We start from the raw sequence: 25141 nt of genomic DNA, 5'->3' as shown, positions 1-25141 counted from the left end.
CCTACTGTGACCTCAATTTTATGGAATACAATCACACACACTGTTTCAGAAGTGGTGCGTTTTACAAGTTTTTGGTATTGGCGTGACTTAACTGATTTTTTCCACCTCCAAAACTGTTTTTGTTACAGTTGCTATGTCAAAGACATATCTGATGAAGGTTAGTGAGTTCAAGCCATTATACAGGAGAACAGGCATTGGTCGCTCGACTGCTCATGTGGAGTAGAGGTTGAAGGGTCCCCGTAAAGCAGGGGTGGGGAACTTTTTTCATTCGAAGGGCCACTTTAAATTCCTCCAAGGGCCTTAAAAGTCCTCTGAGGGCCGTACTATGAACACAAACCAGGATTTCCCACTGCACTTTAGGCCTATATTGAAGGCTGTCACCTTTAAAACAGACCCCAGCTTCTCTAGGTCCCCTGAATATAACTTAATTGTATTGCAAATGCATTTTCTAAGATTCCTTTACAAAATGTCATATTTCATGTGAAGCTGCATAACATTAAAATTATATCGGGGGCCGGATAAAACGGCCTCAAGGGCCTCAAAAGGCCCTCGAGACATAGGTTCCCCACCCCTGCTGTAAAGAGTCTCAGAGCCACGGCAGCATGATGTGTAGGCAGAGATTCTTTAAATATATAGAGATATGCCAACATAATAGGTTTCTATGGGCACCTAACACGACCTCTCTCTCTCTCTCAACTCTCTCTGGTGTAGGGATGCACCAATACTGGTATTGGCATTGGCCCTGATACTTGCTCATTATACCAATACTCATACTCGTCAAACACTTTCCAATACCAGGCACGATACTGCTATGACACATAACAACGCAACATCTCATCACGTTCCATTGACTTGAAAGCAGCATGGGAAAAAAGTGCCGCCTCATACATTTCAAGTGCAAAAAAATGCCGCACACTGTCCATTCCACCAACAGACCTCTCGAATGACCAAAACGTTGTATTAAAGTTTGTTGGTATGGACAGTGTGCGGCATTTTTTTGTACTTGACTGACAACCCCGCTAGGATAACATCCTACGCACCTGCCCAACTACAGAGGTGTGCAAAAGCATCTTTGTTGAATACATTTACCAACATTTAAATAAACATGGAAATGGACATTAACAATAAAAAGAAAAGTGAAACAAATATCACTGGTGGAAAAAAACAAGGCTGCGCATTTATTTTCATTGTATGTTGGAGGTAAAAGTAATCGTATCGGCAAGTACAAACATGAATGTACTCCTACTCATATCGGTTTTCAAAAAAGTGGTATCGTGCATCCCTAATGATGTGACTTACGGCCTGCTTCCCCCAGTAGGAAGACCTAGTTGAGGAGGAAGCAGTCTCAGTGTGCATTCCAATATGCAAACTCCCGTCCTCCGCTTGTGCTTGTGGCATCGCCCCGCCTCCGTGAAGAAAACAATGAAGTTTCCCTGCTGTCAGCTAGCCACAACTTTTGGGGGACTGTTTTTCATTCACCATCCAGTTTACAAATGAGAAAAGGACTTTACATTTGAACTTTTGCGAGGTATTGAAATACAATGCTGTTGTCAGTGATGTCATCACGACGTATTACAAGTGCCACAAGTACAAGTGGAGGACGCAAGTCTGCATATTGGAATGCAGCCTCAGTCTCCGCATAGTAAAGCCTCAGAGCTATGGCTGCCTGATGCGCTGCCTGATGGACGTCCATTTAGTGCCCTAATGAGAGACCAACTGCCAGATGAGGTGGAGGTCTGGAGGACAAGGCTCTCTGGATAATTGACATGGTTTAAGGGGTTGGGGGTTAGGGGTTTGGGGTGGGTGTGTTATGGTCAGTTTAGGAATCAGTTAGGATTAAATGTCCAGAGTGGGTGTGTGAGTTGGTGGGTGGGTTGGTTGGTTGTGTGTCTGTGTCTGCTTCCCTTCCCCTCACTGTCAGGAGAGTGAAGGAGGCACTTGAGCCACCATAAGACAGTCGCCTCTCGGCAAGTGTGTGTGTGTGTGTGTGTGTGTGTGTGTGTGTGTGTGTGTGTGTGTGTGTGTGTGTGTGTGTGTGTGTGTGTGTGTGTGTGTGGCGTGTGTGTGTGTGTGTGTGTGTGTGTGTGTAGATGGGTAGAAAAGCATGTCACACTGGTCCAGAACAATGTTGCATGCAGGGAAACTGGTAATAGTGGCATTTAGAGACCTCATCAATGAGCATCATCCTCCAGCCCTGTCAGTGTGTGGTGTGTGGTCAGTAGCTAGCCACTCAGCATTGCCCACGGCAGGCCCTCTGTAGCCATGGCAATGCCATGTCTGGAAGCGGGCAGTAGAGAAGTCACAACACCATCAGAGTAGTAGGATGGAGAGAGACAGAGGGCTGCCTGCCACAAAGAGACTTGGCAAGTTTGATGGACAAGACAAAGGCAGGGCACAGGTGTCTGTGTGCTGTGTTTGTGTTTGGATTTTGGGGTCTTTTACCTGTTGTCGTGTTTGAGGCGTCTTTGAGCTGACACAGCAATGTCGCTCCAAGGAGAATTTTCAATCAGATTTTTACAAAACTGAATAGAGCTCTAACAAAACAAAACACATCATATAGGGAAACGGAGTAGAGATTTTTTTTATTAAAACGTGGCCAGATTCATTAAACATTTTTCCATATGATTGGAATTTCTAGGGCCTTCTCTGTTTTCAATTTTCTCTTCAATATAGCTATTGCTCTTATTCCAATTTTTCGGTTTAAGTTCCATTGGAGCGCAGGTAGACTTGTGCAGTAGGTGGTAGTGAAAACAAGGTGGGGGAGTTTTCCTGTCTGTCTTGCTATCTGTCAATCTCTGTCTTCTCTGTCTTGGCGTATATCTAGATCTGCATCTGCCTGTACCTCTTCCTCCCTCCATCCCTCACTCCCTCTTTCCCTCCTTTCCCCACCCCCCTCTCTCTCCGCCTGGGCCCCAGTCTGCGTACCTCTGCCTCTGCTGTTCCATTGCTTTAGGGTAGAAAGGCAAGGAAGCAGAGAGAAACTCTGGTGTGGAGAGAGGAGTGGAGAAAGGGAAGAGAGGAGAGGAAGGAGGAGAGTAGAGAGGGAATAGAGGAGAGGAGCGAGGGAGGAAGAGAGGAGAGGGAGGAGGAGGAGTGTAGAAAGGGAATAGAGGAGAGGAGCAAGAGGGGAGAGGGAGGGAAGTGTGTGTGTGTGTGTGTGTGTGTGTGTGTGTGTGTGTGTGTGTGTGTGTGTGTGTGTGTGTGTGTGTGTGTGTGTGTGTGTGTGTGTGTTTCATGCCTTGCTTGGCAGAAGTCTCCTCTCTTCCTGCCGTGTGCACGCTGCCTCCATTAGCCCCGAAGACGTAGCAGTGCGCCATGCTAAAGATGGGCCTCTCCCAGGAGACCTGCAGACCACTCTCTTGCACACACACACACACACACACTCTTACTCATGCACACACACAGCTCTGCTCTGCTCTGCTCTGCTCTCTCTCTCTCTCTCTCTCTCTCTCTCTCTCTCTCTCTCTCTCTCTCTCTCTCGCTCTCCCTCTCCTCTCTCCTTCTCTCTCTCTCTCTCTCTCTCTCTCTCTCTCTCTCTCTCTCTCACACACACACACACATTCTTACTCATGCACACACACACACACTTGAGCTCTCACAGAGGTACACAAAAGTAGGCCCACTCTTTTTCTTACACCCACACACACACCACAGGCACACGTTGATACAAATGCAAACATAGGCCTGCGCTTTCTATAAACACACACAAAACATACACATTCATACCAATGTAGGCTCAGAAGGTGTTTGCTCAGACAAACAGACACACACACACTTGAAACCCCCCTCACATTTTGCTTTGTTCTTGACTTTTTGGGAAGCTTCATTAGATTGTCAGATGCAGTGAAGTGTGTGCGTGCATGTGTGCGTGCGTGTGTGTGTGCGTGCGTGTGGAAGGGGGAACCAGGCTGCTCCTGTGAGGTATACATGTGTATGTACAGGACCACTGACAGTTTTGGCTGGGCCCAGGACAACATAATTTGAAAGGCCCCCCACCCAATACATACATTGTAATGACCCGATTCTGGGCCCTCTTTCTTCCTGGGCCCAGGACTACTGTCATTTTTCTCCTCCTCTTGTGCGTGTGTGTGTGTGCGTGCTTGTGCGGATGTGTGCGTGTTCTGGGTTGACTTCAGACTCACTTCAGAGCACAAGTCTTCCCTCAGGTCACGTCACATTATTCACACACACACACACACACTCACACTCACACACACACACACCCCTGCCGTCACGCACTCACAGATATATAGGTTAAATGAGCATCAAGTTGGGCGTGATTGTATTGTTTCACCTGCCACTGCCTGATCCTGTCCTTAGGTCGAGATTGCTCATTAGCTAATAAATTACATTTTTATTCTCTTGGCGTCTTTGTAGCATTTTGGCACAGCCACTCATCTCAGCTCATTGTTCTGAGCTAAATCCCGTCAATGCTCATTTGTCTGTAACTGAAATGTGTTCATGACAGACTAAATGTATTCTTGTTGATTTTGTGGAGTGAGAAGAAATGTCTTCACACAAGTGTCTTAATATCTTACAAATTGCCAAAATGCCAAATTCAAACAATACAAATGCAGCGTAGTACAAAAGACATAACTATGAAAATGATGCTGTAAAGCAGTGGTTTTCAACATTGGGGTCGGGATCCCATATGGGGTCGCCTGGAATTCAAATGGGGTTGCCTGAAATGTCTAGGTGTGTAAAAAGAATACTGGTAAATGTTACTAATTAATATAGCATTAATTAATAAATATTCTTATTGGAATTCCACATACAATCTTATATCTTTTTAGAAATATCTACAGGTTTAATAGCCTACAAGTTAGCTCAGTCACTTAAACAAAAATATATGTGTATGGGGTCCCCAGAAATTTGGGATGTCAACATGGGGTCCTGGACCAAAAAAGGTTGGGAACCACTGCTGTAAAGAATGACTGTCTTGCCCTTTTGTGCCCAATTTAGCACAATATCCTGACATTTCAATAAAGTACAGGTGACCAGATACAAAAAAGACTAAAATTGTCTGAGTGGTCCTAAACAAAAAGGAAACAGAATGTTTTTTTTAAGTTGGTCTACTACTCCAATTTGTAGAGGAAGAACAGTCCTGATTTTGTGTAATCTTCTTTCAGTGTGTAATTAGTGTTTTTAGTGTAATTAGAGTGTTTTTCTGTTTCAGTAAATGTTTTCCATGCTACTGCATGTTTTATACCTTGCTTCAATCGCCAAATGTAGATTCTTACCATGTCATGTGTGTAGTCATGTGCAGCAATATGTTGGAATTCAATTTGCATTCAAGAAGGCAGAAAACTCTTCCATCAAAAGTGTTATCCTCAGAGACACTCAAAGTACAGTACATGGTCCATATGCAGATTTCTCACCAAGTATTTTGTTGGTTGGTTTGTTTGTTTGTTTTCCCCTACTGTTTGACCTCCAGGACCTGAACACTTACCTGGAGGACAAAGTCTACCTGGCAGGAAACCACATCAGCCTGGCCGACCCACTCCTCTACTATGGCCTACACCACATCATCGTAAGTAGAAGGTCGCGCTCTCTCTCTCTCTCTCTCTCTCGTAATTTCTTTATTTTTTCTTACTTTCTCCTCTCTCGTTCGCTTGTTAGCTCCCTCACTCAAGTCACTCATTCATTCACACACACACACACACACACACACACACACACACACACACACACACTCTCTCTCTCGCTCTCTCTATCTAAATATTTGTCATGCCAGTAAAGCACTTTTGAACTTGAATTTGAGAGATTCACACGGCTAAATTGTAACTTTACATTTTTATTTTCTACTATATGTAGAACACACACAAGACATGGACACAATAATCCAGTTGGGGAAATAGCAGTAGTGAGAGTGTTTGCTCTCTGGTTCTCTGTCTCTGTCTCTCTCTCTCTCTCTCTCTCTCTCTCTCTCTCTCTCTCTCTCTCTCTCTCTCTCTCTCTCTGTCTCTCGTCGCTCTCTCTTTCTCTCTCGCTGTCTCTCTCTCTCTTTCTAATTCCCTCTGACTTCAATCAGATGAAGAGTAAAAGGCAGTTTGTCAAGGCTGGGCTGGCGATCGAGGAGTCATATGGTTGGGGGGCAGAAACGAGCAACTTGCTTGACACAAGAGGCAGTTGATGAGCTGCAGCAGCAGCCTACTGTAGGACAGGGCAGGACGGGCGGAGGCGGAGGAAGAGGCTGAGGCCTGGCCAAGGAAGTTTTTATAGGGGCCCCAGGGGGCCAACCCGTCGCCAGAAAAAAAAGAGTGTGTGTGTGTTGTGTGAGGGTGGCAGTGGTGGGTGGATCACATGTGGGTAAATGTCAGCTGTTGTGGCGGTAATGGAACGTTGCCACCAGCCACGAGGCACAAGAGAGTCAGATTTGTTTTTAATCACAGTCCTTAACCTCGCAATGAGGGGTCGCGCATTGCACATTGCACACACACACACACACATCGAGCAAGCACGGTTCTGCAAGCCCAGGCGTGTGATGCCCTTCTCATCTTTGTTGTCAGCGGGCCCCTGTCCTCTCTCCTACCTGAGCGCGCATTTTTTTCATCAAAAGATGCCAAATAGCACGCCTTCCTGCCTTCCTGGCAACACTTTCCTCTGATCCTAAGAGCCTCGTTTGTGGTTTCTGGTGTCTTCTTACTACCTTGCAGTCACTCAGCTCATTTCCTGAACATTAAAAAATATATATTACTGTTGTGTTGTCAGAAGTGGGAAGAGGCCCTGTTTAAAAAAAAATTAAAAAACTAACCGCTATAAACTCTTTACAGCAAACTTGATCTCCATTTTTAGTTCATTTGACAGCTATCATTTTGAAACAGTGATTGATGCTGTAAACATCACAAGCGGAACTCTACTTGTATCAAGACTACATGATTTGGGGTAAACGTCATCTGTAATTCTATTCTTCCAGTTATGGTTACAATTAGGGCCAGGCGATTCTGGAAAAAAATGTTTTTTCACGGTTTTCTTGATGAAAAGAATCAGCGATTTTCCCCCACATCTCAATGTTTCTGAAGAAAAGGCTGAAATTAAATTTTAAAATGAGATAAAATCCTGAAATTTAATTATCTCCATGTCTATTGCAATCACTTTTTTGGAATAAAAACAAAACAAAAAAACGTTCTCATCAAAAAGTAAACCGTGTGTATGTGAAAACCGCTATCACGTTTTTTTAACGGTATACCGCCCAGCCCTAGTTACAATGTTCACTTTGATTTAGGTTTCCTCTGGATTGTCAGTATGCCGAGGGCATGAGTAACTGGCTTTTCTTACAGGTGTTTGTCCGTCACACAAAGAGGATGATGCATAATATAAAGAAGTTGCAATTACAGGAAATGTACAACTTGCAGGTTTCATAGTTTGATTTGCAAGCTGCACAATAAATTGCAGCCTTTGATATTAATCTTACTTGTTCAAATTACAACTTTCACTCTGAGGGGAAAAAACAATGGATTAATTGTGCAATTCAAATTTCCACAGTTTTTGTGTCTCCGTGCTGGCTGAATGTGGTAGTCCATGTCTCTGTGTCTGCTTTTCCTGTATCTTGTGCCAGTATCTTATTCACATTTATTTCAGACTCTGCCTTGATCCCCCTTCCCCCTCTCCCCTTCCTCCCATCTCAAATGAAATCCAATGTTGCCTTTCTTTATTGGCGTGACTGATCATGTACAGTGTTTGCAATAAAACAAAGATTAAGATTTATTGCATCTGTTCTCTTGTCTGTCTCCGTCTCCGTCTCCCTCCTCTTCAAGGTGGAGCTGGCTGTCCAGGAGAAGGAGAAGTATCTGAACGTGACGCGCTGGTTTGACCACGTGCAGCACTACCCGGGCGTGAGACACCACCTGCCCCCCGTAGTGGTGCTGAGGAACAGAGTCTACACCAGTGGACACCACTGACCCTCCACCCCCGCCGCTCTCTCCAACATCACTACTATTACCCTGCTCCACAACACACACACACACACACCACACCATCACTGACCATCTCCATGATCCCTGTACGGAACTACACACACACACACACACACACACACACACACACACACACACACACACACACACACACACACACACACACACACACACACACACACACACACACACACACACACTACACCACCACTCACATTACCCTGCTACATATAATGTACACACATATAATAGGACTGCTGTCCAACATCATGGCAGTGGGGGTGTCAGGGTGTTTGAGTGCAGGGAATGGGATTGGGTTGGGTGTGGACAGGGCGTTACGATGAGATTGCAGGGTTGAGCTAAGCTAAGCCAGAGAAGTACATTTCTGCTGCTGCCTGGATGTGAGGCGTGTTTGTTTGCGTTGGGGTGGGGTGGTCTGCAGGTTCTTCCTAAACTAACTTGTTAGAACCCTGAGGAGTTGTGGCGTCAGAGCCTGCAAGAGGTGTAACATGCATGGGACCCCAGCTCCTAAAATATGTCTGAAGTAGGCAAGCAGCAGTCCCCAAGATGATGGTCTTGTGTTTAGTTCCTTTGTCTTGACTGTTATTTTGTGTCTGTTTTGTATTCGTTTGTTTTTTGTTTTTTTCCTCGTCTGTCCAGTGGGGTCCACTGGTGTAGGTTTTCACTTGTTGGCTTGCTTTGATTGTTTTTTTTTTGTCATTGGAAGGATGTTTTTTCAGTGTTTTGTTAACTTATATTGCGAGGGTGACTGTGGAAGTCAAAGAAGAAATATCACTAATTTCAGGTACCCGATCGGCTTCTAGAACTGAGGGGGCCATCAGGTGTGTTATCTGCATCTGAGCATGCGTTTCAAATGAGGAAAACGGGTGTTAAGTCTTAGAAAAGGACAATGTCACTCTTTTCTCTTTTTTTTAATCAGTCAGATGTCACAGATTGACTTTGTTACAGCTTAAAGACAAACAGGTTACAGTTGGCCAGTGCATATCATGACCAGTAGTCTTAACTTCATTTGTGTCTGTTGGGCCGTAATGGCAAAGATACAGTAGATCTATCCTGCGTTTAGCTCTCCTCCACCACCCTTCTCTCATTATTCTCTGCCTGTTTTTTCCCTCTTTCTTTATTTCATTCACTCACTTTTTTTACTTGTACTTTGCCTTCTTTTCTGGCCATTTCACTGTTCTCTCTCTCTCTTTCTGTCCATCTCTATGCTTCAGTTCTTCTCTCCTGCGGTCGCTCTGCTCTGCTCTGCTCTCCCACCAGTTGTGTGGGCAGCAGATCAGTCGCCTCTGCTCTGCTTCTCCACTCAGCTCCGCTCGGTGCTGTCTGTTTATGCTGAAGGCCAGAGGCTGCAACACCAGCTGTGGTGGAGAGGAACAAACGAGAGGGAGAGGAGAGAGGGCAAGGGAAGAGCGGAGTGGACAGAAGCGAAGGAGGAAGAAAGGAAGAGTAGTAGAGGGGAAAGGAGATAGAGAGAGAGAAAGGAAAAGTGGAGTGGACAGAAGCGAGCTAAAGGAGAGGGAGAGAAAGGAAGGAAGACTGGAGGAGAGGGCACAGAGAAAGAGAGAGGGAAAGAGGGAGTAGAGGAGGGGAGGGGGGGAGGAGTTGCTGCTGCGTGGAGCTGGTAGCTGCGGGTGACAGCGACGCATCGTGTGTCATTTCATTTTGCCCACGTCCCCCCTGGCCGGACTACAGGCTGGGAAATCCGCCAGTGACACAACCAGCCCTGCTCACACACACACACACACGCACACACACGCATGCTCCCCCTGCTCCAAAACAATGCTCACACGTGGCTCGGAGGGTTATTTTGTTAAGCGTTGGAAAGGCTGCGAGCGGAGCGCCTGTGCCTGTGCTGTGCCTAATGTCTGAACTGAACTTCCCTTGAAATGCACTGGGGTTCACAAAGGGCAGCTGTCAAGCATTGATAACCAGCTCAAAATGCATTCTCCAGGCTAGTCAAGGCCAAATGAACAACTGGAGCTCAAGTCATTAAGTCATGAATAATGTAACCTCATTTTTTTCCCTCTTTTCTATTTGCTTATGGCATGTCTTATGGTATGTGCAGGCATACCCGTTGTTACCATACACACACAATAGCTACCATCCATTGCAGTACAGCAGCCAGTATTTGTCATTGTGGTGTGTAGGATTGCATTGCACTGCACATGTTTTTTGTGTGTTAGACTCCATAGCCAATAAGGTTTGGAGTGCAGCTTCTTGTCCCTTTGCTTCGCAGCGGAAAATCCTTGTGTAATGAAAGTTTTGTCATACTGCACATTGGCCTATCTGCAATGCATTACCACTGATACAACAGCCCTCTGATGTTTTATTGTGCCCCCGCTGACCCGTAAGCCCCCTTTATGAAAAGTCTGCTGCTTTCAAAGCCGGTTTGTGTTATTTAACGTCAACAGAACTTTGTCCTGTGCCAATGAATAAAAAGGGAAGACACAAAGCCATTAAATGCGGTCTCATGAGTCTACTTTTTTTTAAACACACACACACACACACACAGTTGTGTGTGCGCTAAGCGGTGACAAATCCTTCTGAAGAATCCCACGAATGCGGCCTTTGACATAGTGCTGCGTTCGAGCGAGCGCACTGGCCCGAACAAAGAGGTGTGTATCTGCAAGAAGTGTAAATTGTGGAGGGCCAAACAAATCTGTTACTCATCGGAACGAGCCTTGTGACTAGATAAGGGAAAGTCCACAGAAGCACGTCTGTTTCTCGTGGTTTATTTTTGGCCTCGTTGGAATTAATTGGTGGCTCATGCACAAAGTTTCAAAACACTGAGACGTGATGGTCCAGTAGTAGACTACGTAGTAGCATCACGGTCTGATGACATCTCCCCTTTGACCTCAGTTTGACTACTTTGCTCATAATGTTATTTTTAGTGCCATTATTATCAGCACGAAACTGCGGCATTTTTTCAACTAAATATTCCTCAGTCCTGACTGTTCTGAGTAGGACTATGTCAAGATGTCATGGTCGAAAGGTCCCCTCAACTCCGCGTTTTTAGATGATCAAAACCCCAGAAGCTGCAGTGAAGTTGGGAAGAAAGCCGCAGCAGGGGTGGGTGACTCAAAAAGCCCAATTAGCGAGGCCTTCTCTGCACTCCTGCGAAGTCCCGAGCCGCACCTCCCAGCTGGGGAGAGCCATTGCGCATCAGGCACCAGCCGATCGAGCGCGCCAAATCCCCGTGGCAACGGAGGCGCGTTTAATTCGGCGGACCCCCTGGTCTCTTGGAGGTTAAAAGTCAAATGGCTGCGGGTGTCAACGGCGCTCTAAACTACCCAGTGAGACCCATTTGCTTAGCGGGTGGCGAGACCAAGCTAGCACCTACGCGCTCTCTCCTCTGCCCCACAGGGCCCTCAGGGTGTTGAGGCGAAAGATAAGTGGCAGAGGTCGAGACTGTCACCAAGCCACCGGCAGTCCAGCATCTGGATGCTGACACCTCAAAGCTTACCTTCGCCATGGTAAGCACACAGTTACAGAGACCAGTAATTCTTGCAGCAGTTCAAGTGTGCAGACAAAGAACCAACAGAGCAACTTAAAAAGTTAGCCTGCGCGTCTTGAGAGGAACCCAGAAGCTTTTTTTTCTCCTTAACAGTCACAGCTCTGCAACGGCATGGAGAGAACAGGCACAGTCTTTTTGCATTTACATCATGTCATCTAATATTTGTCAGTGCTGCGCCAACTATTCGTTATGTCTCGTTAACAAGATAAAGAGATGAGCGGGTAACTAAGGCTGCGTTAGGAGAAGAAAACATAAGTGGAAAAAAATAAGCAGTCACGAACATGGCCGCAGCTAAAACGAGCTTCTTGATTGATTCAGTGAAACAATCACAGCCTCGGCGATATGGGGGGGCATTTGTAGGCAGTGCCCCCCCTAGTGGCCACTGGTGCCCCCCCTGAAGGAGGACGAAAAAAAAAAAAAAAAAAAAAAAGGCCATTAAAAACATTTCATAATTACAGTCTAATAAGTTTAATAAATATATATAATATAAATATATGTAATAAAAATAGATGTGCAATTTAACTTCAATAAAATAAATATGAGACGAATATAGGCTATTTCGGTTTTGCTTGCGTGCAGTCATTTGGTCGATTCTCATTGGCTGTTGCTATGGTAAACTTTGAAATCGTTTATACGCGGTAAAAACAAAAACACTGTAGTGCGCAGAATCGACACAGAACATCGATATCTGTACAGTACAGCAAACAGTTTCGAGAGTTTATTGTGCTAGTTAATAAAAAATGGATTTACGAAAGTGGCTGCTCAGACCTCCCGATACTGATCGTCGTCCTCCAGTAGCAGGAACTGACAGCGACAATCAGGTCACCACCACCAGTGCTACGGCGGCAGATGTTGACCCCGCGGACAATGCTAGCTACGGGCCACAGACAACTGGTACAGCTAGCCAAGAGCAACGACAGTGGGGCAGCCCAAGCCCCTCCAGTCATCAGAAAGTGGGGCTACAAGTGGATGACCTCGGGACCGACACACCTCTCCAAACCGTCCTGAAAGAATACCCGGTAACCACGTACAGCGGCAAAGCAAGAGCTTTCAACGCCAAATGGTTTCACAACCGAGACTGGCTGGAATATAGCGTTAAGGCAGATGCGGCATTCTGTATTTGTTGCAGAACATTCAAAAGCGCTGGGAAAAGACACGGGACATCTGACGCCTTTTCCAGCATCGGGTACAGGAACTGGAAGCAGGCCATGGCAAAAGAAAGGGGCTTCCATCAGCATGAGACCTCCAAGGACCACATTGCCTGTTTGACGATGTGGAAGGAGAGGGAGATGCGCCGCCAAACAGGGAATGAGGTATCAACTCTGGTGAATACAGACCAACTACAAAGAAACCAATATTACGTGGGATCACTCATTGACGTAATAGTGTTTTTGGTTGAAAACCAGTTGCCTCTACGGGGGGCATTTGACGCGTTCGATGACATGTCGGAAGGGGGCTCGGGGCTTTTCATGTCCTTACTTGATTGGACTATCAAAAAGGACACCGAATTGGCTAAAGTGGTGCCAACGATCCCACGGAATGCCACGTACACCTGTCATGACGTCCAAAATGAACTCATCCAAACACTAAGTGATGTGGTGACAGAGGCTATAGTGGAGGAAGTCGATGACAGCTACTATACTCTGAAAGTGGATGGAACGCGTGATCCCACAGGGTGCGAGAACATCTCGATTGTGCTCCGCTTTGTAAACAAGTCATGTGAAGTCACCGAGCGTCTACTGTGCATCGCCACTACCCAAAAAGGTGACGCGCAGACACTGGCAGACACCGTCCTGACCGAGCTCAACAAGGTGGGCCTGGACTCCTCAAAAATTCTTACCCAGGTGTACGATGGAGCCTCCGTCATGTCAGGAAGACGTGGGGGTGTTCAGCAGATACTGCAGGATAGGCTTGGACGTGAGATACCGTACGTCCACTGCCTCAACCACCAGCTCCATCTAGTCGTGGTACATGTGATGTCTGCAGAGCCCATGATTTCGGATTTTTTTGAGGTGTGCAACTCCCTCTACAAATTCTTCCGGAAGCCAACAGTCGCTCTGCACTACAAAGGAGCCCACCTGAAACGCCTCTTGGAGCAGAGATGGACAGGACATCTTGCCACCGTTTCGGTCATCCTAAAGTCGTTTGATGACATAATATCAATTCTTGCTGATGCTGATACTGTGCTTGACTATGGCGCAGAGACGAGGATGGAAGCTGCAGGACTGCTGCGCGAAGTAACGGAGCCACGATTCCGCTTCATTGCCAACGCCACCCACAAAGTCCTTTCTCTGTTGGACCCACCGAACAAGATTCTGCAGAGAGAGGACACTGACCTGATGACAGGTTTAAGTGTTGTGACGAGTGCAACAGCATGCATCAAACAACTGCGTTGCGATGAGGAATTCAGGAAGGTGTTGGATTCTGTAACGGCCACCACCACCAGCGACACACCCAGTCCCAGACCCAAACGGAGAAGGGTAGAGAGCACACGAATGGACGGCTTTGTTGTCATGGAGCCTACAGGAGTTCACAGAACCACCGGCGATGATGAACTTAAAAGGCTGTATTACAGCATCATTGATTTGGTGGTTTGTGAAATGGATCGCAGATTCAGTGAGCGCAACTCACAACTGGCAAGTGCGCTTGCTGCACTGAATCCACAGGCCGACAATTTCCTTGATGTGGAAACGGTGAGGCCCATTCTCGACCTGTCACAATCCCCGGTAGTTGACGCAGAATTTCAAGTGGCCAAAGAGTTTTTGTCTCAGAAACATGGAACCGGGACTGTACAAGAAATGCTGTCAAATTACCACATCCAGCTGAGTGCGATGCCAAGCGTTCTCATTGCCTTCAAACATGCATTAACCTTTGGCGCATCCACCGCAATGTGCGAGAATTCTTTCTCCACCTTGAGAAATGTATTCTCCGACCGCCGGCGCAGAATGCTGCATCAAAGAAAGGCCTGCTTGGTGCAGCTTGCATTTGAAAGAGACTTGACAAGAAAATGCGCACATGAGTGGAAGGACAGAGTGCTTCGACGTTTCAGCAGTAAACCTAATCGTCGCCTGCAACTCTTCTAAAGGTGAGACCGATTAAGTTAACCCCTTGTCAGCCCTTGCTTTTAATGCCCCATTTTAGCAGATTAATTGTTGATTGACACATGTTGCGTCTTGTTTGTGTGTGTTTCTGGTGCAGTGATACAATATAGGCAGCCATCACTGTCATAACTATGTACTTAGCCCGTTGTCTATGTGGAAACACAATAATGGATACCAAATCTGTTTTATCATGCAATTACTAAACTCTACCCCCCCCCCTCTCTCTCTCTCTCTCTCTGTCTCTCTTGCTCGCTCTCTCTCTCTCTCTCCCACCCCCACGGACACGCCATGGAATAGCGGCACTCTGAATTGTGACCCTCACCCCCTCCGAGGACGGACACTCAGAATTGTGACCCTCACCCCCCCTGTACATACTGTGTAGCCTACACTGTATACTGTATATAGTTCTCAGAATTGTGACCCTCACCCCCCTGTGCATACTGTACATAGTTCACTGAATTTTGTCCCTCACCCCCTCCGAGGACGGACACTCTGAATTGTGACCCTCGCCCCCCTGTGCATACTGTACATAGTTCACTGAATTTTGACCCTCGCCCCCTCCGAGGACGGACACTCTGAATTGTGACCCTCGCCCCCCTGTGCATACTGTACACTGTACTGTATATAGTTCTCTGAATTGTGACCCTCATCTCCTTAGAGGACGGCTACTCTGTGCATAGGCCCACTGTACATACTGTATACTGTATATAGTTCACTGAATTGTGACCCTCACCCCCCTGTAAATACTGTACACTGTATATAGTTCCCTGCAAACCTATGTTTGTACAATATCACTAAGTGTACCTACTGTATATAGTTCACTGCAAACCTATGTTTGTACAATATCACTAAGTGTACCTACTGTATATAGTTCCCTGCAAACCTATGTTTGTACAATATCACTAAGTGTACCTACTGTATATAGTTCCCTGCAAACCTATGTTTGTACAATATCACTAAGTGTACCTACTGTATATAGTTCACTGCAAACCTATGTTTGTACAATATCACTAAGTGTACCTACTGTATATAGTTCACTGCAAACCTATGTTTGTACAATATCACTAAGTGTACCTACTGTATATAGTTCACTGCAAACCTATGTTTGTACAATATCACTAAGTGTACCTACTGTATATAGTTCCCTGCAAACCTATGTTTGTACAATATCACTAAGTGTACCTACTGTATATAGTTCACTGCAAACCTATGTTTGTACAATATCACTAAGTGTACCTACTGTGTATAGTTCACTGCAAACCTATGTTTGTACAATATCACTAAGTGTACCTACTGTATATAGTTCACTGCAAACCTATGTTTGTACAATATCACTAAGTGTACCTACTGTATATAGTTCACTGCAAACCTATGTTTGTACAATATCACTAAGTGTACCTACTGTATATAGTTCACTGCAAACCTATGTTTGTACAATATCATATATCATTAAGCTTAAGTGTACCTATTGTGTACAGTTCACTGCAAACCTATGTTTGTACAATATCCTTAAGTGTACCTACTGTGTATAGTTCACTGCAAACCTATGTTTGTACAATATTATTAAGTGTACCTACTGTCCATTTTGCCCTGTCATCCATAATCAATGCAAATGTCCTCAATGACATTTTACCCCTTTTAATGTTTTACTAGTAAATAGTTTAGAAACGGTATACCTATGCCTATTTCTACTTACGTTAACAGCTTCAGTTGATACTATACTTTTACAGTAACTGTACTTCTACTAAAGTAGTGAATTTGAATACTTTTGAGAAATCTGCATTAGATCCAATGGTAAAACAACAATGACATTGACATGTGTGATGAGGGTTCTTTATAGAGAGCCATTTCTGGGAAGGAGGGGTCAAAACATTTTTATCAATAAACTGTCCAAAAATGCACCCAAAATGAACTGGAATATTTTCTATGATGCATAGCCAAAATGTGTGCAGTAGGGGGTTCATGTGCAGATTGCTTTGTTAATTGTACAGGTACTTTGCCATTTTGTGTTCTTGAAGAAGGTTCTTGCTGTTATTTCAGATGCGCAGTCGCCATCTACTGGTGGATATAATTAAGTGTTTGGTAAAAACAGGCCGTATGTCCTCAAAGGCACACGGTAGTTTTCTGTACGTCACCATTCTTACTATCGCGAGATATCTGCAGCAGCAGCTTAAAAAAACAACGTAAACAAATAATTAGGTCTTCTGTTTTCAGAATGTACGTGTCGTGTGACACTCGATAGATATAATATTGATTTGTTAATATCCTCATAGTTGAAGTAACATACTTGACACACACGTATATACTTACATATGACATATTTTTGGATATGGCAATGGTATCTAGCCTACTGAAAAACGGGAGAGTATATGCAAAACAATGTTAGCTTGCTAGCAGTGCAGTCACTGTGTACGTGTTAAACCGTGTGGATTTAAGTGGAAAAATGACCAGAAGCCCTGAGATCAAGAGTAAGGTAAGGAAATGTGGTCAGTTAATTTTGCCCGCCGCGGTAAAAGACTTGGATCTATTTGATTTAACCTGGTGCGATTGTTGCACCTAATGCTTTGAAGTATGTTCGGCTAAAGGATGGGTTTGTCGTGCTATGTAGACGGACTCGGATGTACATTATTATTTTTAAAATGTTGTGCACTTAAGAGTATATGTCCTTGCTCGTCACGTTTTACTTGTAGTTGTCCTTCTGGAGAGATGGGAAAATATCTAAATGGTATTTCAATGTGGATATGACAAAACGACAACGGAGTGCTGTGCACATTTTCACGATGAAGAGTTGGGTGGTCCCTGAAAATAGATCGGTTGCATAATGATGCATTTTAATTTGTATTGTTTCACAAAGGCATTTCGGACGTAAGCTGAACTTGCAATTAGTGAGAATATGTTTGAATGGCTGCATAGGCTACTAGCAATTGCCTGCGAGTCTCGACTGATTTTGGCAACAGAACACAGTGGATGACTAGTTCCTGTGGGTTTCTGAATTGGTCCGTCTGTCGCTCGTCTGTGTGTTCACTTTGCCAGTGCACATATAAGCGACAACGTTGCTTGCTTTGTCCTAAGGACGCATCATGGTTGTGATGCGCATGTTGTATTGTTAGGGAGGAGGACGTGTTTTCCACAGTAGTAGCGCGATCAGTCTGTGCATACATAGTAAACTTGACTGGAAATTGTTCAATGGCAGTGCCCCCCCACTGTTTACCCACGCCCCTCCAAGAGATGTGCGCTGGCGCCGACTCTGAACAATCAACACTGCGTGGTGGGGCGCATTAGCACGGGATAAGCGGTTTTGACAGCCTCCTTGTTATCGTCCACTAAAAGCATGTGACAGTCCTACCATGCGCCCGTAAAGATGGCATCTGATTGTCGGCTGGAATTACATGACAGCTCGGGGAAGGGAAGGAAAAGAGGGGAGACTTGCCCACACCCAAGAATAACAGGCCCATATCTTACACTGTGGAATGAGATCAAGTCAGTCAATGATTTATCTATTTTGCTTTTTCTTTAAGAAAAAAAAATATATATATATAGGCCTACATGCACCACCTTGAAACTTGATCCACCTTTCATTCATCTCAACTGTTATACATCTGTGGTTGAGAGACATGACATTCTTTGGAGTCCATTTTCCTTTTGTGGGTGCAAAGCGATATTTCAGAATATGGAAAGGTATTTGGGGAGGGAAGCACAACCATGAAAGTGGTGTCAATCACCTCGTGTGTGTCAGGTTAACACGTTGTAAGTGCACCATGGCCTAACGAGGAGTGAAATGAAACTTTTTTTTTAGCTCTTGACTTGCCCCCTCTTAAACCACAGCTGGATGCAAGTACAGCCATGCCTTCTGGAGTGAGGCCTCGTTGTCTTTGGGAGCCCAGGTGTGTGTGTGTGTGTGTGTGTGTGTGTGTGTGTGTGTGTGTGTGTGTGTGTGTGTGTGTGTGTGTGTGTGTGTGTGTGTGTGTGTGTGTGTGTGTGTGTGTGTGTGTGTGTGGTTTTTTAGTGCATCTTGGAGGAGAAGCACTTAACTCACTTCATCAATCACAGAAGGGGGCGTTCGTTTGATTCGATTTGCTCTGCTCTGTTCTGCAAAAAGGTGGTAAAGTACATGTGTGTGACCCCAGGCAGTGGGGAAAGAAGCGCACCTCAACTCCACTACGCTCCACTACAGCGCACACCGCACGGATGACAGACTGTTCCAGAATTAGCCCCCGATTCGTCTCCATGGAACCTGCCTCAGCTGCGCCAAGCAAGGAGGGAAGGAAGGCAGGCAGACTCTGTCCCCGGTCAGATGTTCCGTGTGTGTGTGTGTGTGTGTGTGTGTGTGTGTGTGTGTGTGTGTGTGTGTGTGTGTGTGTGTGTGTGTGTGTGTGTGTGTGTGTGTGTGTGTGTGTGTGACGGTGCTGTGTGCACCATGTGTGTGTTGAGGAAGTCAGTGAAGGGGCTCCTGATGTGACCTGAGGGCAGTTAAGGTTGAGCATGAGGGCGGTGTGGTGTGGTGTGGTGTGGCCACTGCATTTCACGAAAGCAGCAGCAGGAGGATGGATGGATGGATGGATGAATGAAGAAATGAATAGATAGATGGATGGCATACAGGAGTGGGGTCGTTCTATCTAACCTTATCTAACCCAACGACGTCTCTCAAAACTACTAATTATAGTAGCCTACCTTTCAAGACCACACAAGTGCCTCAACATCACTAATCAGAACATTTCTTTATGACTATCCTCCTCCTGTTTTATGGCGTCAAAGTGCCAGTTTAGTTTATGATGCTGCTGATTTATAACGCCTCCGTTTCCTTTTGCACCTTCAGAAGCTGAGTCAACCCCAACCGCCATGTAAATACGTACTCTGGATGTGTTTGGTTGGTATGCAAGTCAAGGGAACCGGAATGAGTTTTAAAGTGGTGGTGCATTTTTCTTCTTCATTCTTTATTTCTGAACAATGTTACTATCCCACTCCTTTTTCTGCGGTAAAAGTTGAGAAAGCCTCATTTAGGGAACCCAAAAGTGGGGATGCAAATGCACCACTGCATCCCCCTTTCCGGCACCTATGAAGCAAGTTCAGACTCAAAAGAGCCTTGGTGAGGTTTGATAAATCGTGTATGGATTCAGTAAGAACGTGTGCTATTTTTGTTAGTTGAATGAATGCAGGTGTGAAATAAATCTACTACGGTAGTTTGCATTGGTGTTGAATAAAATGAAAAATATGATTTAAAACAAAACTGTGCTAGTTTTAGTAGCTAATCTACTTTAAGCCTTGAAGGACAACTCCTGCCAATTTCAATGTGCTGTTGTACTGCTCACGCTACCTTTGACTTGTCAGTACCCGGTGACGCCGCAGTTTTTGGCTCAGCCCTTTCCGAGATATGAGCTATTCTAATGGGGGCAACTTTTGTTTACATTTTTTTTAAAAATGAGCATAGGCCTACTCCAAATATTTTCCCAAAAGGTATCGCTGTTTGCTAGCTGTCTGCTGATGTTGCAAATCCTTTTGGATGTTTTTGTGAATAAATAAAAATGTTTTTTTGAAATGTAAACAAAAGTTGCCCCCATTAGAATAGCTCATATCTCGGAAAGGGCTGAGCCAAAAAATGCGGCGTCACCGGGTACTGACAAATCAAGGGTAGTGTGAGTACATTGAAATTGGCAGGAGTTGCCCTTTAAATGAATGCTTCCCAACCCCCATTTCAGTAATTTCTCAACTCATTCAAGGATGAAAGGGGCTGACTTTGCTTTGCAGCTGTGTGTGGACTATAACCCCTCTGCACCGTGTGTTTGCAAAAGCTGGTCACTCTAACCCAGGGGTGGATAACCTTTTTCATTCGAGGTGGTCACTTCAAACTGTATTAAGTACTCCAAGGGCACTATGAACACAGACCAGGATTTCCCCCGGCACATTAGACCTGTATTGAAGGTGGCCACCTTAGGTCCCCTGAAAATATAACTTAATTGTATTGCAAATGTAATTTCTAAGATTGCTTTACAAAACGTGATATTTCATGTGAAACTACTGTGAAACGGTGGCTGGGTAAAACGGCCTCACAGGGTAAATGGCTCGTCGGCCATAGGTTACCCACCCCTGCTCTCATACCTGTAGCATGAGGCGAAAGAGAGGCAGTCCCTCTTCCAGCATGTAGGAGGAGTGAGAATTTGCTTTACTGTTGCCCACTTATATCTGTTGCCTAATCCCAGCCCAATCTTACACAACCATTACTTCAAACATTGCCAATCTTACACACCCATTACTTCAAACATTGCCAATCTTACACACCCATTACCTCAAACATAGTCAACCTTATACACCCATTACCTGAAACAGTGCTGGTCTTGCTCATAATGAAGAAACACATGGCCAACAAGAGGATAACTTAACCAGCACTCACTCTTCCAAAAACATAACAAAGGGCCTGTACTCGCCCACCCGCCTCACCCCTCGTCCCCCATGTGCCCCACAGGTTCACCATGGAAACCCCAACATCCCCCCCCCCCCCCCCCCTTGCTCCTTAATGGATTCTGATAGGGACATCTTGAGGTCCGCTCGGGGCTCTGGGAGAAGTGATACCAAAAGTAATTGCTACTGAAACCCAGTGACAAAGAGGATACTTTTTAAAAAAAACAGTCTCCAGGGCTCTCGTCTACTACACTCACATAGTAGCAGTCAGCCAGGCAGGCAGGCAGGCGGTTCTGCATGGGGCTAGGGCTGCGGTCTGAAAGAATGGCACTGCAGTGCCTCCAGATGTATTCCTCGGTTGGTGTTTCAGCATGAGTTAGGGGGGAGGGAGGGAGGTGGAGAGAGAGGTGGAGGCGTGGGTGGTAAAGGGGAGCGAGGCGGTCAATGCCCTTAGCAACCTTGTAATGACCACCAGCACCAGGAATTAAAACGGTCTCTCTCTCTCTCTCATTATCATCGCCCCACATCTCATCTGCATACGTGTCACCCGGGCGACGCTTTGAATTTTTAATTGCGTTGTGTGTTGTCGTCGTCGTGGTAGTCTGGGAAGACAGCGCTCTCTGGCTTTGCTTTTAATTTGGGCTGACTAATTTATTTAAACCTGCAGTGAAATTAAGGTTTCACTCCCAGGACCGTTTTGCCCACCATCCCATCACATTAGGCACTAACGAGACGCTAAGCACTGTGACACCACGCGTTGTGACGCGGAGAACGTGAGTGGAGCATTAACATCACACACACGGTAATAATGCAGTAAACATCCCCACACACAGGGCTGACATCACGCACAGTAAAACAGTAAACAACCAAACACATGCAGCTGACCTCTTTGTCATGTGTGTTGCGGGTTGGTGAGGATACGGTCATGATGCTGAACTTGACTGTTTCAAGTGCAAGAAGTAAGTAGGCCTATAATGGCAGGCAATCTCACTATAAAGTACCAAATAAAACATATATTGTTCTTTTTTCATACCTTTTCTCTTCATGTGTTTCAACATAGTGAGGAGGATACAGAAGTGATGTGCTTGAGTGTTACAAGTGAGAGAGGAGGAGAGAAGTGCCGCACACTCACAAGTTAAATAAACAGTTTTTAATGTGACAACGTGACCTGAAGAAGGCCGACAGGCCGAAACGTTGTCACATTAAAAACTGTTTATTTAACTTGAGAGTGTGCGGCACTTCTCTCCTCCTGCAATTGTATTTTCTGGTTTCCAGCACCTCTGTTTCTGGTGTGCGTTTTGCACCTCCACTCATCACAAGTGAGAGAGGTGTAATCAGAGACGGTGTAGCCCCTTACCAGACACCGTTCCGCCACTGGGACATTGGAGTAGTCACTGAAAAAAACGTAACTACCATAGTAGCACTATGACAGTGCAGGGCCTTGCATTATGACTTGGTCATATCCATTCTGGTAACAGCTGAGGGGTAGTGTCTTAGGCAGGTCATCTCACTATCAAGACAAATCAAATGTGTCATTGTCTTTTCTGATTACTTTGTCTTATCTTCGTACTGTATTTGTTCCCGACAGGCAAAGATACAGTGATGCACTTGAGCGTTACAAGTATGTGACAAAAGTATAATGATAGGGCATGTCACCACAAAGAGTCAAATGAAAGATATTTTATTTTTACCTCTGCCAAGTTTGTTTGTTTGTCTGTTTGTCTGTCTGTCTGTTTTTCTGTCTGTCAGCAGGATAACTCAAAAAGTTGGAACATTTTGTGGAGTTGTTGGAAATAACAAAAGGAACAAGTGATTACATTTTGGTGATGATCCGGATCACGATCCAGATCCAGGAATTTTTGTAGAGATTCTTCACCGTTGCGGGATAGGGGGAATTTTGACATTCCAGTTTCTAACTCCACAAAAACAAGGCAGAAAGACTTGAACAAAAATTAGGGTGTAGTTAGGTCAAATGTTCTCACAAACAGCTTCCTTGGCGGTGGTCTGCACTCTCTGAGTGCATGTCTAGTTGTAGTTCTACAGCCTATTCACCTATGCTTTATTCAGGGGAAGGCCCTTTACCAAGGATGAAAGATGGGGGGGGAGTAACAGGAATTTTTCGAGTTTTACACGGTTCTCATCTCTCAACTTAAAAATGTTATTCGATGCTTTATTGTGTCTTCGAAATCAAAATACCAGACAGCAGAAATGGAAATGACAAAGATGAGCTGGACTAAACCCTCATTACAGTCACACACATGCACACACACACACACACACACACACACACACACACACACACACACACACACACACACACACACACACACACACACACACACACACAAAGTAGGGACTGTACTACACACACACACACACACTAGGAGAGCGTCTTGAGGGCTGCCAGTCGACGTGTCACTAATGATTTAACCTTGACAGGGCGCGGTGGTGCTGAACCATGAAGTCACACACACACACACACACACACACACACACACACACACACACACACACACACACACACACACACACACACACACACACACACACACACACACACACACACACACACAGCTGAACCATGAAGTGCACCTTTCACTCCTGACTGGCTCAGCAGAGCAGGACACCTCCTGAAGGCAGCCAGGCAGCGGCCCGCACGGAACCCGGTGTGTGTGTGTGTGTGTGTGTGCGTGCGTGCGTGTGTACATGCCTGTGTGTGTGTGTGTGTAAGGGGGGACAGGCAGCTAGCATCCCGCCCTGCTCCGGTGCGGGGACAGGGAGATGGGGGAGCAAACTGGATGGCTGACTCTGACTGGAGGAATGTAAGGGGGGACAGGCAGGCAGAGAGAGAGGCAGAGGGGCAGGCTGTCTGTCTTCACCGCTGACTGGCTCCGTACTGGACTGGGGGCATGGAACTGCTGCTACTACTGCTGCTGCCTCAGTCACTCAGGGCCTGATGATGCTCACATCTCTTAGACACATCTCTTAGACCTAGAATCTCTCTCTCTCTCTCTCTCTCTCTCTCTCTCTCTCTCTCTCGCTCTCTCTCGCTCTCTCTCTCTCTCTCTCTCTCTCTCTCTCTCGCTACACATCCAGACATAGACACACACTGATGAAGGCACACAGACATATCTGCACACAGACCCAAACACACATGCTTTCATACTCACAGACACATCTGCACATAGGGCGGAATTCTCCCGTCTCCACTTAAGTCGGTTTTACGCGCACACATTTTACGCGGTCTTATCTTGCGCGTATTCTCCCCTCTGGAACGTCGCCACACCCCTCGCGCTTAACTCAGAAAAACAGCGCGTAGCCCAACATAGGCGTGATATATGCTAAATGGGGGGATGAGTCTCCGCCAAGTTCATCAGTTGTGGCTACAAAGAAACTATGGAGCATGGATTTTCAGATCAACCATGTGAAAACCTCGGCAGTCCATTGAGATCCAACACTGAACTTTAACTTTGAATTTAAAACCACGTGCCAAAAGTCCTCTCGCAAAAGCGTTTCAAAATCTAACCTCCGCTCCTTTTCACAAGCAGAAGGCAATTATTGGAGGTGAGATATTGAGATGGAAACGCTATGTGTCCCTTTGGCGGGAACTCAGCTGAGAATTTTGGTGCGCAACAGGTTGACAGGTTGATTGAAATAATAAACATGATTGAACGTTTTGTTAAAAATGGAGTTTGGCATATTGCCTGGACAATTCCGGAAATCAAAAAATGATTTAAAATGCTGATCATTCCCACAGTTAAACAAACACATAGTAGGCCTATTTGCTGACTTTTAAAAGTGTTTCTCCGCTTCTCTGTACAGCAACGTGACATTAAAATTATTGGAAATATGTGGATCTCAGCTGTCCGTCAGCATATTACACTTAGGCTACATGCATGCTGAAGAATGAACAAGGAAATCGATCGTCATGAAAAAATTGAGACTTTATATTCTGTCGCAGACATGGGAATTAATTGGACATGGGCATGCAATGCCAAGCCAGGACTTAAACGCGCAGCTGATGGGGTGTAATAGAGACCAGAAGCGAAATGCCAAAGACATGCTCTGATATGTAGGCCTACCTTTTTATGTTTAGCTGTAATGACATTCAGGAAATATTTTCTGCCTTTCAGATAGGACAACCTGTAGCCTACCTCAGTAGGTGGTGGTTTTGTATGTCGGGCATCAGTTCA

At 45.4% G+C, this 25141-nt stretch overlaps 1 protein-coding gene across 1 annotated transcript in view; it reads left to right on the top strand.

Annotated features, from left to right (window-relative positions):
* Window positions 1-10398, top strand: part of eef1e1 (eukaryotic translation elongation factor 1 epsilon 1) — an 11724-nt gene extending 1326 nt beyond the window's left edge. The window contains exons 3-4 of the mRNA XM_063207191.1: window positions 5435-5530; window positions 7758-10398. Coding sequence (XP_063063261.1) covers window positions 5435-5530; window positions 7758-7901 — 240 coding nt within the window. The 3' untranslated portion in view covers window positions 7902-10398. The remainder of the gene's footprint in view (window positions 1-5434; window positions 5531-7757) is intronic.
* Window positions 10399-25141: the final 14743 nt, after the last annotated feature.

The sequence above is a fragment of the Engraulis encrasicolus genome, chromosome 9 (genome assembly GCF_034702125.1).
Source record: "Engraulis encrasicolus isolate BLACKSEA-1 chromosome 9, IST_EnEncr_1.0, whole genome shotgun sequence".
Classification (NCBI taxonomy): domain Eukaryota; kingdom Metazoa; phylum Chordata; class Actinopteri; order Clupeiformes; family Engraulidae; genus Engraulis; species Engraulis encrasicolus.
Note: the sequence above shows the minus strand (reverse complement) of the source record. Positions and strands in the feature narration are given on the sequence as shown.